General features: G+C 41.3%; 1 protein-coding gene across 1 annotated transcript in view; it reads left to right on the top strand.

Moving 5' to 3' along the window:
• HACD2 (3-hydroxyacyl-CoA dehydratase 2) overlaps positions 1 to 14,370 on the top strand; it is a 106,883-nt gene extending 92,513 nt beyond the window's left edge. The window contains exons 5-7 of the mRNA XM_039240626.1: positions 4,644 to 4,765; positions 6,652 to 6,830; positions 11,302 to 14,370. Of these exons, the coding sequence (XP_039096557.1) occupies positions 4,644 to 4,765; positions 6,652 to 6,830; positions 11,302 to 11,384 (384 nt within the window). The 3' untranslated portion in view covers positions 11,385 to 14,370. The remainder of the gene's footprint in view (positions 1 to 4,643; positions 4,766 to 6,651; positions 6,831 to 11,301) is intronic.
• The last annotated feature ends 568 nt before the right edge of the window (positions 14,371 to 14,938 follow it).

Raw genomic sequence — 14,938 nt, 5'->3', positions numbered from 1 at the left:
GCTCTGTGCTGACAGCTAGTTCAGAGCCTGGAGCCTGCTTCCGATTCTGTGTCTCCCTCTCTCTCTCTGACCCTCCCCTGCTCATGCTCTCTCTTTCTCTCTCTCAGAAATAAATAAAACATAAAAAAATTTTAAAGATAAATGTCATATTCTTCTTTAAAAGACTACCTTATGGAGGTATAATTTACATACCATCAAATTCACCCATTTTAGGTGTACAATCCAGTGCTTTTTAATAAATTTACCAAGTTGTATAACCGTCATCATAATCCGGTTTTAGAGCATCTCCATCACCTCGCTGTGATCCCTCATGCCCTTTAAAGTTCATTCCTAACCCACTCCCAGCCCATGGCAACGAGTAATCTACTTTTTTTTTTTTTTAATGTTCTATTTTTGAGAGAGAGAGAGCACCAGCGGGGTAAGAGCAGAGAACGAGGGAGACACATAATCCGAAGCAGGGTCCACGCTCTGGGCTGTCACCACAGAACCCAACACGGGGCTCAAACTCATGAACTGGGAGATCATGACCTGAGCTGAAGTCAGATGCTTAACCAACTGAGCAACCCAGGCACCCCAGTAATCTACATTCTATCTCTAGATTTTCCTTTTCTGGACATTTCATATAAATGAAATTGTTTGCATTTGGCGTCCTTCACTCAGCATCATGTTTTTGAGGTTCATCTATGTTGGAGCTTGTATCCGTATTTCCTTTGTGTGGCCAAATAGTCCATTGTATGGATTATATCACATTTTGTTTATCCATTTGCCAGTTGCTGGACATTTGGGTTGTTTTTACTTTTCAGCTCTTCTGGGTAATGCTGTGTGACCATTTGCCAGCACATCTTTGTGCAGGCATATTAAACCTCTTATTCTTGATAATTAATAAAATTATGTGTTTCTAGTTCCTAATTCAAAAAATAGCTGAGTTGAACTTTTTATAATTGGAGGCCTTAGCCCTTCCAAAAACCCCTCCACAGCTAAACTGGCTTCTTTTTTTCTTTTTTAACTTAAGTGAATTTTTTCTCTGAGTCCCTGGCCCTTGATAGAAAGGCTCCCCATGTGTTAGAAAAGTGTTCCCAGCTCCTGCTTTCAAAAACAAAAACAGAAAGAAAATAGGTGGTATCATTTGAGTTAAGGGGCACTGACTCCACACATGCCTTGTTTACAGACCTGTGTCAGGGGCAGAGAAGGCTACCTGAGAGGAGAACCGGAGGCCTGAAGACTTTTGTGTTGGGGAGTAAAGAGCCAGGGATCTGTTCCCATGGTATGCCCTCCGCAGTCAGTAATGAAGGGAGGTCTTTAAATTAGTCTCTCCTCTCTCACCTTCTTTGAAAAGGAAAATTATTTTTAGTAGTATTAAGACTCTACCCTTTTTTTCCAATTAAAAAAAGCATTTCTATTTATGCAAGGAAGTTAGTGTTAGGCAGAGTTTTGTGCCTTTCCCTTGTACAGGTTATATGCACACCCCACACCCTTCTCCAAAGAACAGCAGCTGGAAGCCCTCATCGGCTACTAAGTCAGCCTTCAGCCTTCATGGGACTTTCTCCTGAGCAGTCTCATTTTGGCTGTGTCCAGAGTCAGGGAGCACATAGCTTCATGAGGTGGCCTATTTCAGTAATCAGCTGGTTTGTTACATAGTTTTTATTTTGAACCAGGCATTTTTACTCCCTGTTGAGTTTGCCATTAGTCTTGTGTCCATATGCCAGTTGCATACAACATTTACATACTCTGTATGTAACAAGTTAACCTCCTTTTCCAAAATAAGCTTTGCTAGTCCAGGAGTTCTGATAACCTGTGTGGACCTCTGGGTGGGATCTAATCTATTTGGAATGGAATCATTGGGATGATACTATTAATGTGGCCAAATACTGGTTGGTTGCTTGGCCTGGTAGTCGTTTGAACAACTTCTTGCACCCTGTGGGCACGTATGAAGCTTGTAGTTCACTAAAAACTCCTCATCTCCTGGGTTCATAAGCTGAGTCTTCTTTCGGTAGTGGAGTCATTTTGTTGCTGCTGAATCATGTATAACTTTATAGTTAGCCTTGTTAGATTTTCTTACTGGGTTTTGTATTGTGGTCAAACATATATAACAAAATTGACCACGTTAACCATTTTTAGGTATGGCTCAGGTGCAGTAAGTACTTTCCTGTGGTTGTACCATCACCATCACCATCCATCTCCACAACATTGTTTATCTTCCCAAACCAAAACTCTGTATCATTAAGCATGTATTTCCTATTTCCTCCCACCCCTCGCCCCTGGCAGCCTTCTGTTCCTACTCTGTCTGAATTTGACTACTCTGGGTACCAGATGAGTGGGATCACATAGTACTTGTCCTTTTGTGACTGGCTTATTTCACTTACCAAGTTGTGTTCAAGGTTCATCCATGTTGTAGCATGTGTCAGAATTCCCTTTTTAAGGCTGACTAATATTCCATTATATGTGTATACCATTCAACTGTTGATGGTCATTTGGGTTTCCATTTAAGCTATTGTGAGCAATGCTGTTGTGAACACAGGTGTACAAATATCCATTTGAGTCTGGTTGATCTTACTAGCTTCGACTCATTACATTCTGCCCCTGTTTTGCATCATTGGATAATTGTCTACAAATCAGATAAGCTTGGATCACTGGCTTTACCCAAGTACCTTCTTAATAACAGTGTTGTATTCCCTATTGACCCGAAGATATCATTTGTGTAAAATGGTCATTTCCCTCCTTCTGTCTTTCTGAAATTATAACATGGTCTTCACAACTGGGTTCTGGGAGCACCTGCTTTCACATCCAGCCTGAGTGTGAGCTTGTTACAGTTCTTTTGGTTCAAGTCTAACTTGGGGCTGGAGGGAATGAGTCCAATAACCCTGAGGCTGGATCAAAGTGCAAGGTTTGAGGGGGATTGTTTGTTACTTGTCTTTCGGAAGGCCACTTAAGACTATATGCAAACTGATATCAGGTATCCAAAACAGGACCTTGATCTTGGAATGACCTGATTAGAATTGAATTTGTTTGCTCCACTTTGCGAAAAGCACAAAGTGCTTTTAGGAATCAGGAGATGAATAAAACACATTCCCTGCTTTCAAGATGATTAGAATGCAGAATATTAGAAGGGCTTTCTATTGCAACCCAGAGATCTTTAAGCAAGCCTTCATCCCATAACTGTAAAACAGATCTCCTTCAGATGAGGAGGATTACAAAATACATCACAAAGCAAAATGCTCTGAAATTATGTTTTAGTATAGATGGCTTTTAAGCGAGGATTTGGGGACAGACTGAAAAATGAAACAGAAAAGCTTCATAGGTGTTTAGGTTTTACTTGGGCTAATACAAGAGCACCAGGAAAACAAAAAGTACTCTTGCTCTTGACAATGTAAAATTCTTATTATTTTTAGGGATTAGTAACTAGGCATTTATGAAATTCTTTGTCAGAGCAATTTAGTTAATAGGTATGTAAATGACTAGTTATTTTATTGTGTAGGTGGATCGCTCCACGTACCGTCTCTGAGGAAGAATATAAGTGCTTAAAAAGTATTCACGTTGCAAATGCTAGGAAGAAAAGTTAAGGTTAGAAGGCTGTATCTTTGTTGTGTTAGGTGTTAGGAATAAGGCAGAGAACATCCATCTTGTGCACATCTGTCCTGTTCACTCAGTGGAATGTCTTAATCACATCCAGCTCTCTGCCTGTGTTGGATACAAGAAACCATGAGTGAATTGGATACAAGGTGGTTCCTTGTTATGGATCCTCAAGCCTGGACCCAGGATCGTTACACATGTGGCTGGGGGGATGGCAGAGGCACTGAAAGCAAATACCAGTGTGGCGGAAGTACATTGCCATCCAAGGCATCTAGTGAGAACGGCCCCTAAAAACCACCTAGGGCGGCTGTGTTCAAGTTTATCGTTATTTACAGCGTGAAAATGATCCAGAGAGGCTGGAAATTCCAGAGCTCCTCTGGCTTTAGCCACCTCCTGTGGTCAGCATGGAAGTTTCTGTAACTTTTAAGTTAAACCAGGCTTCTTCAGGGGAAGAAATCACCAGTGGGATAGAATAAATGGGCTTTGCTTTTCCCGGCAGTTTCCGGCTCTTCTTAGTTCACTTGAATTCATCCTACCCAGTGAATTAGCCTCATCTCCAGTTGTATTTCAAGCACTATATTCCCCCTCTTTGAAATTTCCTCACATTCTTAGTTGTCATGCAGATCAAATCAAAATTCTTGTTATGGACAGACCCCCAAGCTTGCCACCAGTTTGCCCTCCTACCTTCTTAGCTAACTAGTCTTGGCTCCCACTAACATCAGTTCACGGTCTCCGCAGCAGGCCAGCAGACAAAACTCACTCATCTGGGTTTGTTGTTTCCTGTGGGCTATAACTCATCGAATTCCCATTTCTGCCCCTCTTACTCATCAATAAGCTGAGTTCTTCTCGCTCGCCCTTCATCCATCACTTGGCTCTACACAACTGTTGTGATAGGCACGTGTTCCTGTACATGGCAGGCTCTTCCTGCGCGATGCTGTGGCCACCGAGGATACAGACCAGGGCTGTGCTCGTGTGCTGAGTCCTGAACTGGCGCTGGCACTGCACACTGGGAATGCGTCTTTGTTAAAATGTTTTATGTGTTTGCTTTTGCTTTTGTTTTCCTTTTCCTTCAGGTACAGAGTGAAGACAGTGTCCTCCTGTTTGTTATTGCCTGGACAATCACAGAAATTATCCGTTACTCCTTTTATACTTTCAGTCTATTAAACCATCTGCCTTACCTCATCAAATGGGCCAGGTAAAGTACATGGGATAAAGTTTAACTTTTGAAGTGCCATTGCTGTATTTGTGCTGTTTTGCTAAATATTATCTCCAAGCTCCTAAAAATAAAGATATGTATGTTGTCAACTGTATTCCAGGGTTTTTTTTAATTGTATGAGACAGGTGTTAGGATTGGTGATATGAGACTGGTCTTTGGATTTCATCAGGATAAGGGATGTTACTTACGTTTGATTAATAGAAATACTGTTTTAAGCTGCATATGCTTATTTTTATTGGATCAATTTTCATTTAAATTGTTCAGTAGAGATTTGACATAACATCTCTTTTTTGTTCATACCAAATTTTAGTGATGAGCTCCTGTCATTCTGTTTTTTGGACCAAGTCCAGTTCTCTCCTAGTCATTTGCCAAGAGGCTATGACTCAATTTTTAATTCATAACAGGCGATACACGTGGTTTTTGCTTGTTAGCAAATTTATTTTGCTTTGATAATTTTTGCCAGTAATATTTGTTATGAATTGGGTAAAGGGCTGACAGTTGATCGGTTTATCTGAACTAATTCATGAGATAGTTGTGATCATGTTCTGAGTTGGAGAAGACTGTGGGGAGAGTGACAAAGCAAAAGGATCAAATCTGTCCTTGGGACCCAAGTGTGTCATTTCATAGAAGGAAAATGGTGCTTTCTAGACAATTTATGAGTTTGGTGGATTAAATTAGAGGCATAAACCAATTGTTTGCAACATTTCAAACAATGTTGAATTGTACACGATACACAATTTTATTAGGGAAAGGGAAGGATTGGAAAAGATAGCAATTCCTAACTAACCAACCTGGGCAGGCATCGTGGCAGCTGCCTGCTCTGTTACAGGGAGAGTTGGCTGGCCAAGCCCTGATCTTACCAGTGGAGAATGATTTTCTTGTCCATGGCTGTCCATGGCCTATGGAAGAGTCTTCCTTTTCCACCGTCCTCGTTAGCATGGCTGACGCTGGCAGCGGGGAACACGGTGAACGCAGCTTCCGTTCTTTGTCACAGATTCCTCAGTACAGCTTCAGCACCTGGAGGTTTGGAGGCCAGCGTGTTCACTGTCAGCCACAAATGGCCAGACCCTCTTTAAAATTTGAGCTGATGGTTTCCTGAGCAATGCTAACACCTCCGAATGATTTCCAGTTAGTTCCATAGTTCTAAATTTGTTTAAAACTTGGAGAACTTCCTTTTTAAAGTGAAAAAAAAAAATTGTGTGGATTCTCCTATGCAATAGTAACTGTAGGGTTGGGTTGTTTTGTTTTGTCTTGTCTTGTCTTTGAAAAATTATAGTGACCAAAAGCTGTTAATGAATTTTTAAGGTTTTTAAAATTAGCATATATTTCATTTTTCTCAATACTATGTACAGACATTTGACTAATAGTAGCACTGAAAGCACACTGGACATACTGTGTTTTTCAGTGCACAGACCAGACTTGGTATACATTGTAGGGATTCTAGCTACATGCCCCAACCTCTCTCCCGCCAACTCCCTGCAAAGCCCCCAGCTCCACTCCCACCCCACAGGGCCGGATCCTAGTATAAGCCATGACTCAGTGCCCCTGCTTCATCAATGATTGGCATCATCTTTGTTTTTTTAGGGAGTTGTGTTGAATGTTGTTAATTGGGCCAAACTGAACAAATTATAAGCTGACTAAACACATTTATTGTATTTATATTTTAGAACATTCAGAGACATACCTGCTATAGATAGGCCCTTTCCAAAGACTGGCTTGTAAAATGTGAATCTAAACAGTGGGCACACAGGAAAACATAGAAACAATAGCTTCCTGAAGACCAGTACTGATAGGAAGGGTAGGAATGTATCTTTCTACTAATGCTGGCTTCGAGCCTCCGTCATGAATATTCTGTTTTGTTTTAGGTACACACTTTTCATTGTGCTGTACCCAATGGGAGTGTCAGGAGAATTGCTCACGATATATGCCGCTCTGCCCTTTGTCAGACAGGCAGGCCTATACTCCATCAGCTTACCTAACAAATACAACTTCTCTTTTGACTATTACGCATTCCTAATTCTGATAATGATCTCCTACATTCCAAGTAAGTAAACAGTTATGCATAGCTTTGTTTTTAAAACTGACTCTACAATAACTAGAGTTAAATGCCTTTGGATGTTTTTATACCATATCCAAGTAAATGTAAATCTAATTTATCGGGAACGCTTTGGTTTTTATTGAATGCTCACTGTCAGAGGGAATTGTCTCGGGTGCTAATTGAATAAAGATGAACCGTTCTCAATATAGCTGCCAAAATGCAGCCCTTCTCAGTGTGTAGGTTTGAAACAGTGAATACCAAGAAAGGTTAACTACCTATAGGGGGAATGTGCTGAGTAGAAAACAAAAAGGCCATTAAAGACTTACCTTGAGCTTTTTTGTCTCTTGAGAACTGCTTGTTATGGTATTTGAAAACATTGTAAAAAGATTTTTGCATTTTTATTATATCAAAATAGGTATAGTTAACTTTATTTTTAAGGAATCGGTAGTTAACTAGAAACAAATAGCAAAATAAAAATAGATTATTTTTTTCTGTAATTCTTATTTTCTTCTTTGGAAATAAGCACTAAAATCATCTGAACAGGACATAATGTTCTCTTCAGGATGATTTCCTATTATTTTAATAATATTGCTAAAGATTTAAATTCCGGTAATCAGATGTGCCTATCAGCATACTCGGTAACAAGGAGAAATGGCCATGTTTGAGGCTTCTGTGAAGTGAATCCCATTTGCTGAGGAAGAGTTGTTTAGTGATTGATTTTCGCATATCCAAAAAGATTTTGTTCTATGCGAGGACATGTAAGTTAATGTGTCTTCTCATTTAGCTATTTTTATAGCCATTGTGACTGTGAATTTTATTTTAGTCTATAAGATGCTATATTCTCCCCTAAACCTCAGGTTAAATTCAGACAGGAAGGTTGGATTTCTCTTCAGCCCACAGCGTGAACTGAATGAATCATCCTAACAGTCATAGAGACATGTTTGTGTCCCTCTGTGGAAAATTGCATTTCATGCTTTGTGAGGGGGGGAAAAAAAAAACTACATCCAGATTTCATGTGAACACTTATCTTGGAGAAATTCTTGGACTGCAATTCTGCTTCATGGTTCATTTTCCATTCTTTATTAATTATCAAGTCCTCCTCTTTGGTACTGGAACCATGGTGGCCAAAGGCCCTTTCTCTTCTAATTGAAAACGTAGTTGATTTTCAAACCAAAGATAAATAGGGAAGAGTCTAAATTAGCTTATGGTTGTTCATCTTTCTAATTTTGTTCCCTTAGAGTTTCATTTTCCAGTCTCTTTTTTTTATTTTATTTATATTTTTTAATGTTTATTTATTTTTGAGAGAGAGCATGAGCAGGACAGGGGCAGAGAGAGAGGGAGACAGAATCTGAAGCAGGCTCCAGGCTCTGAGGTGTCAGCACAGAGCCCGACGCAGGGCTCAAACCCACGAACAGCAAGATCATGACCTAAGCCAAAGTCAGACGCTTAACCACCAACAGAGCCACCCAGGCGCCCCTTTATTTATCTCTGGGATTATCCTTCTGGGCCTTAAGATTGAGAGAAAGGAGAGAACACAAAGAGTAGGGTGGGGTTCTCCACAGAAGTTGGCTTTCTTTACCTGGGTTCCTTCCCCTGCTTCCATTATCAGCCTCGTTTTGGTAAGAACTTGGCTTGGTTAAAGTCTATATTATTTCTTTCTTAAGGTGGCTTAGCTCCTGTAGACCAAGAAAAAGGGTTGATTTCAAATAAAGATTAACAGATTTTCTCCAAATCCCTGACCCCCTGTCTAGGCTCAAGATGACAGCCCAGACCCTATCTTCTGCTATAAATCATTTGTGTTTGCTGGCACTCATTATGCTTTTGGCCTCAGTCAGTTGCCCTGGTTGTTTTTAGTTGTTTAGGTTGTTGAGACCAGTTTGTACAGTTCATTCCAGCCAACAGCACATTTCCAACTTTCCAAAACTTTGTATTTATAAGAAGAAAATGCAGAGTTAAGAGAGGTTGCTGTTGACATCCAGTCTTTACCAAATTTGGTTTTCTTTCTACAACTTAAGTTTCTTTTTATCTTCTTTAGTGGGAAGTTGGTAATATGTGTGTATGATATAAAAAAACACCCTTTCTTTATGGTCTTGACCTCTTGTTGCATTGTTGCACATGTAGCCCAAATTGTGACCCCAGGAGTTTTCTCGTATTGGGGTGTTTCAGTGGCACCCTCTCTCCCTTGCAAGGTGCTCGTCTCCCACTCTGCTGCAGCTGCACCTTGTACACTATCTGCGGGACTCAGTAGACATTTAAGTCCTGTCTACATTTCCTAACCCCCTCTACATTGGTAAAAGTTGGCTATAGGGATAGGGATTTAAAATTTTTTAAAGGCTGAGAAATGAGAAACACTAAGGTCAGGCAAGGACACTGAGAAGCTGGGCACTGTCCAGGTTGCCAGTAAGCATGGCCACACCTCTGATCTTTAGACAGACCAAGAAAACACCTGCCCCAGGCCGTGCACTTCCATTTGCTCTCAGCCTCCCAAGTTTCCTCTCCCTAGAGGAGCCCATATCCCCACCACAACCCTCCAGTGCACAGCAACCCTCTCCATTCTGTGTGTGCTGACCTGCAGAAGAAGGTCGAGTTCAAGAGAGCCTTTTGTCAGGTGGAGAATGTCTTGGGGTTTTCCTTCATTGGAGTCCATGCTTAAAACTCGTAGCCATATATCTGGAATTATATCAGCCATTTATAGTTGGGTTCAGCCTAAACATGTGGGTGATGCAGATAGAGACAGTGTCACCCAAGTTCTGGCCATCAGGAAATCATTACTACAACTGTAGAGAACCGCCAGCCTGAGGGCCCCCATTCTCCTGGCTGCCTCCACACACATTCCTTTGTTCGGGCACAGAGAAACCTGGAAGTTGTAAAGATGAAAGGGCCATATCCGTCCTCCCGTTTCTGACCTCTGGCCCTCACCTGTCTTCCTAACTTCCACCAAGGGCCCAGTGACTGGCTTCCAGCTCATCCTCCCTCGGGCCCTCTGAACTAGCACGGAAGCTTTAGCCAGCCCTGCAGCCGGTGGAAAAGTCCTTAGTGTACTTTGCTACCAAGTTTCCCTTTACTAAAGTTTATCTATAGAAAAATGACTGGCCCCACATTTTTAAATGATTGCAATTAGCATTCCTTATGGTTTAATTATATCTTTACTTCCAGTTTTTAGATTATAGAGCTTGTCATATTTTCTGGCTTTCATACCAGAATAGTTCTCTCCCTGTTGAATTCTATGCACAAGCTGGGTCTTTTCTCCGAATAACTTCCTGCCTTACAAATAAGGGAGTGGAGTGGATGGCAGCCCCGTTCGGCACCGGCGCCTCCTCTGCGGTTTCCCAGGTCCGTGTGCACACACCCCCTGATGGCTTAGAGTGCTTTGGGAGGATCGTTTGAAATTTGGCCAGCTTGGAACTCATTTAAAAAGGAAGAAACTGTCTGGGGAAATTACCTCCCCAGAAATACAGGTTACTGTCTACAGAGGAGAGAATGGGACTGCCGAGCAGGGAAAGGAAGAGAAGGAAGCATATTGTACATTTAAGACCATCCCCCTGGAGTTGTTACACAGCTGTTGAACCCCCAGTTCCCAGGAACCTTGTGAACACCAGGTAGCTTAGCTGGCGTTTCCTAGCAGGAATCCGATAGGTGTTTGGGGTGGGACAGTTCTTAGTTGTGGGGACTATCACACATTACAGGTTTGGGCACTCCTGCTTCGTGTGTTAAATGCCAGTAACCTTCCTCCTCCAGATACACTCTGCTCCCCGCAATTTCGGAATGCTCCTAAGGGAGGAGGTACCACCCCATTTGTTTGAGAGCCAGTACTTTTTCAAGTAATCTAGGAAGTGACCAAGAACAGAATCTCCAGTGCCCAAGATGCTAGCTTAGTTTTCATAAGGACTTTCTACATCCAAACCTGGCGTGGTCGTGTTCGAATGGAATGTCATAGCCCTCGTCCCCCTCCTCAGTCTTCCCATCCAAAGAACCACCTTTCTCAGGAGGTACTTTTGGGAGATCCCCTCAGGTGACAGCAGTGACAGAAGGGGCTAGGCTGAGTATCAGGAGCTCAGAGCCTGGTCCCGATCGTCAGGAATTTGCTGGGAAACCAGCAAGTCACCTACCCTCTCTAGGGCTTGAATTCCTCTGTAAGCAGGGATAATAAATCTGTCGCTAGATGTAAATTCGGAGAATAAGCGTGAAGATAATGCTAGAGAGGGAAGAATGTTATTTGGCAGCTCTGTGGCATCTTGAGGAGTAATGGTAGGGCCGGTGCCGTGTGTCACTCTGGTCCGCACCACCCGCACCTTCAGCTACAGCAGGAAAAGGTAGGTCCCTCTGCATTTTTCTTCCCCTTCCCCGGACATGCCTTGTTCCCTTCCTTGAGGAAGGGACCAGAGAGGACCTCAAGTCCATATGCTTTAGATTTTAAGTGATTTAGATTTAAGCAATTTTAAGCGATCTCTTTAACTAACACTTTCTTCTCTTTCAGTTTTTCCCCAGTTATACTTCCACATGATACACCAGAGAAGAAAGATCCTTTCTCATACTGAAGAACACAAGAAGTTTGAATAGTTCCTGCTTTCTGCACACCCCTTAAAAAACAAACTTTTCAATGACAAAAAAAATGCTGCAGACTTTTTGAGTTCCCAGTACGTTTCATAGAAAATAAGTAAGAACTATTTTTAAAATACTAAAAAAATAAAACAACACAAGAACCAAAATCCAGTGTCAAACAGGCCTGGGATTTTCTCTAAAACAAAACACACAAACAGAACAAAAAGTGTCACACAAAACTTCCTGGCCGGTCCATTTCAGCATGCTTTTCACCCAGAAGTTCCCAATATTTATGGTGGCTCTGGAAAGGGATTTGGCATTTTATATCCTCCTGTTTCCTTCATGTATCTGATAAATACAGGTCTGTAACACTAAATACTTGCGAGTTACAGTCTGAGCAACGCCGTCGTGCGGCTGAATGCCCAGCTCACAGGAGAGTTCTGTTCCGGTCTGCAGTGTGTTTAACGTCTCCTTTTCAAAGTGCTTGACTGCATGCTGGAAACTGTATTTTTGAAGCGGCAAACTTTGTTCTCTGGAATGTTCTGAGGTTATGGCTGGGACCTATCCCCTCATATCTAGTGAATGAATTATACAATGTATATGTCTGTGAAGCTTTGGGGTAGTACCTGTAATCTGAACACAACTAGAACCCTTTTGTTTATTTTCAGTTGAGTCATTACTGCCTGCCATTAAGAAACGTGCTTGAACTTAGTATGTGTACATCGTAGAAAACCTATCTTATCCAGGACTCAGCCCCAATCATATTTTAACACAGTGACAGTTCTCAGAAAGGGAAAGCTCAATTGCTAGTAAATGACAAGTACCTTTCACAGTATCATTCACAACACTCCCGAGTAACGAGTAACGTATTTACCAGTAGCTCTTCTCATTTGTGGACCCAAAGCCAGTCAAGTCCCGTAAGGAGTAGAGAATCTGTTACAAAGCACATGGAAGGTGTAACTTTAGAAAATGTAATCCCAAAGAACATTCAGAGATAGGTTTATACACCCTTGTTATTTCATTTTTAAATTTCATTCAGCTCTTCTCTTTGGATACTTTTCCCAGTGACGGTTTTGTGTAATCCCCACCAAGCTGCAAGTCCAGAGGCAGCGAAATGTTGCAGTTGGGCAGCCATGAGCTAAAAGCCGTATCATCTCCATGTGTTGCAACAGCCAAGAGATAATGTCATGTGGCATTGTCTGATTACTGTCATGTCTTCGTACCATTTAATTGCCCAACTGTGCATTTAAGACATTTCACGAAAGGGTTGATGAAAATGTAAAGCCCAAGTTCAGATGTGCTTTAGATTTTAAACACAGAATGTTCTTTGTGGATTCTTTTTTCTACCCCCTGCCCCATCTTTCTTTTTTAATGGTTGATTTTTAAAATGTTAAAAGCCTAGCTTACTAGCTTACTGAGTAGTTATTTAAAATAATTGCTAATATCAGAAGAATGTCATAATGGAAAACTAATTTTTTAAATGTTATTTTCATAGAAGCTTGACAATTAAGATGAAAATGAGGAGAAAGTATGCAGCCTAAAATTTAATGCAGGCAGATGTGTAATAAAATTATTTTTGAATTGAACATTAAAATGCTGCTTCTTTAAGTCAGCACTCTTGGGCATGTTGAGATTAGAATCTGTTCTTGTACTTCATAAACTAAATATAGAGGAAGGACTGTTTTTCATGCCTTTTCTTTTTCCAAAATGTATTTCTACTGTAAAATAGAAACAATTTGAGTTATATTAGTCTTATTATTTAGTTTGGGTAAGATTTTTTTCAGCCTTTTCTGGAATCGTTCGAGAAGATGGGATAAGAAATGTAGGTTTTCCAGGATCGCTGGACTGGGGTTTTGTTCAGGCCTCTCTGTTATAATTTGTCACTATTTACGAAGAACGGTCTGTCGCAAACGGTGGTATTGCATCAAATTGAACTTTGGCAGCAAGAATACAGCATGCAACTCCCTCCTCCAAAAGGGTCTCCACCCCAGTGTGTATTTTTGTCCATCAACATTTAAAAGGCCCCTGGCAGATAAGTAAGGCGTGCATGCGGCGTGTCCTGCCATCACCTCTCCGTAACTCGTTTCTTCATCTCTAACATGAGTTAATTTCTCCTTTGAAGTGGTGGTGGTCTTTTATTAATTGAGAACATCTAACCCCACCAACTGTCACATCTTACAATGCGTGAATGAGGAAGGTGGTGTGTGGTGGGTATTTTGTCAGACTTACCGTTTTCATTTCAGGACACAGTCAAAGGCATCGCCTGCCCGGCTGCCACCTGATTGGCTGCTTCAGATACCCCCTGCGGGGACCACCTTCCAGCAGAGAATTCTTTGAGGTATGCAGTTGTGCTGTAGACACTAATCTGCATCCTGCTGTGTTCTGTTTGCTCAGGTTGGGATCACTCATTTAACACATACTGACCGTTATCAAAGGCACCGTGGAGAGTTAGTCATGGAATAAAAGCACTGTCCCCCCAGATAAAAACCGTTCCTCTGGAGCGAACTTCCCACGGGAAGGGTTTAGAAGATAGAGTAAAAGAGGCATCTGAAGATTGTGCCCTCATTTCTATTGTTTGTTTGGGTTATTCATTTATAATAAAAGATTGGTGTTGATGTGGTACAACCTGCAAATTATTTTCAATTCTGAGTTTCTAGGTGAAACATTATAAAACATCAAAACCAGTACATACTGCTCCTTTGAAATTTGGGTAAAAAATTATACAACCATATGTATAGTCATTTTTGTATTTTTTCTATGTTGTGAAAACCAAAATTGTACTTTTATAAGTCTTTGATTCACTAAAATTATATAATTTAAATGTATTTTTTGTATATTTAGAAATAAGGAATTCAAAGACTATGCCTAATTTTCTATGCATGCATTTGGAAGCTGTTTTTACCTGATAATGTTAACGTAGTAATAAGTTGTATTCATAAAATACTGATCTGTGTTGCATTTCAAAATAAACTGGTGTGTGCTGTGCCTGGATTTGAAATACTGACCAATGAGTCTGGTGATTTTTCACATTAAGTTGGCCTAAACATGGTATTGTAGGAATATGGAAGAGTTTCAGTTCTGTCGTGAATTCCAGCTCGTTTTTTTATTTCTTTATTTTTTAATATTTATACATTTTTGAGAGACAGAACATGAGTGAGGGAGGGCCAGAGACAGAGGGAAACAGAATCTGAGGCAGGCTCCAGGCTCTGAGCTGTCAGCACAAAGCCCAACTCAGGGCTCGAACCCATGAGCGGTGAGATCGTGACTTGAGCTGAAGTCAGACGCTCAACTACTGAGCCACCCAGGTGGCCCATGGATTCCAGTTCTTTCTTTAAAAGGTTTACAGTCTGCTATGGGGCGCCTGGGTGGCTCAGTCGGTTAAGCTTCCAACTTCAGCTCAGGTCATGATCTCACAGTTTGTGGGGTCGAGCCCTGCGTCGAGCTCTGTGCTGACAGCTCGGAGCCTGGAGTCTGCTTCACATTCTGTGTCTCCCTCTCTCTCTGCCCCTCCCATGATTATGCTCTGTCTCTCTCTCTCTCTCTCTCAAAAGCAAATAAACATTAGAAAAAAA

Source organism: Hyaena hyaena, unplaced genomic scaffold (assembly GCF_003009895.1).
Source record: "Hyaena hyaena isolate Hyena2069 unplaced genomic scaffold, ASM300989v1 scaffold_180, whole genome shotgun sequence".
NCBI classification, from domain to species: domain Eukaryota; kingdom Metazoa; phylum Chordata; class Mammalia; order Carnivora; family Hyaenidae; genus Hyaena; species Hyaena hyaena.
This window is presented reverse-complemented; position numbering and strand designations above follow the sequence as displayed.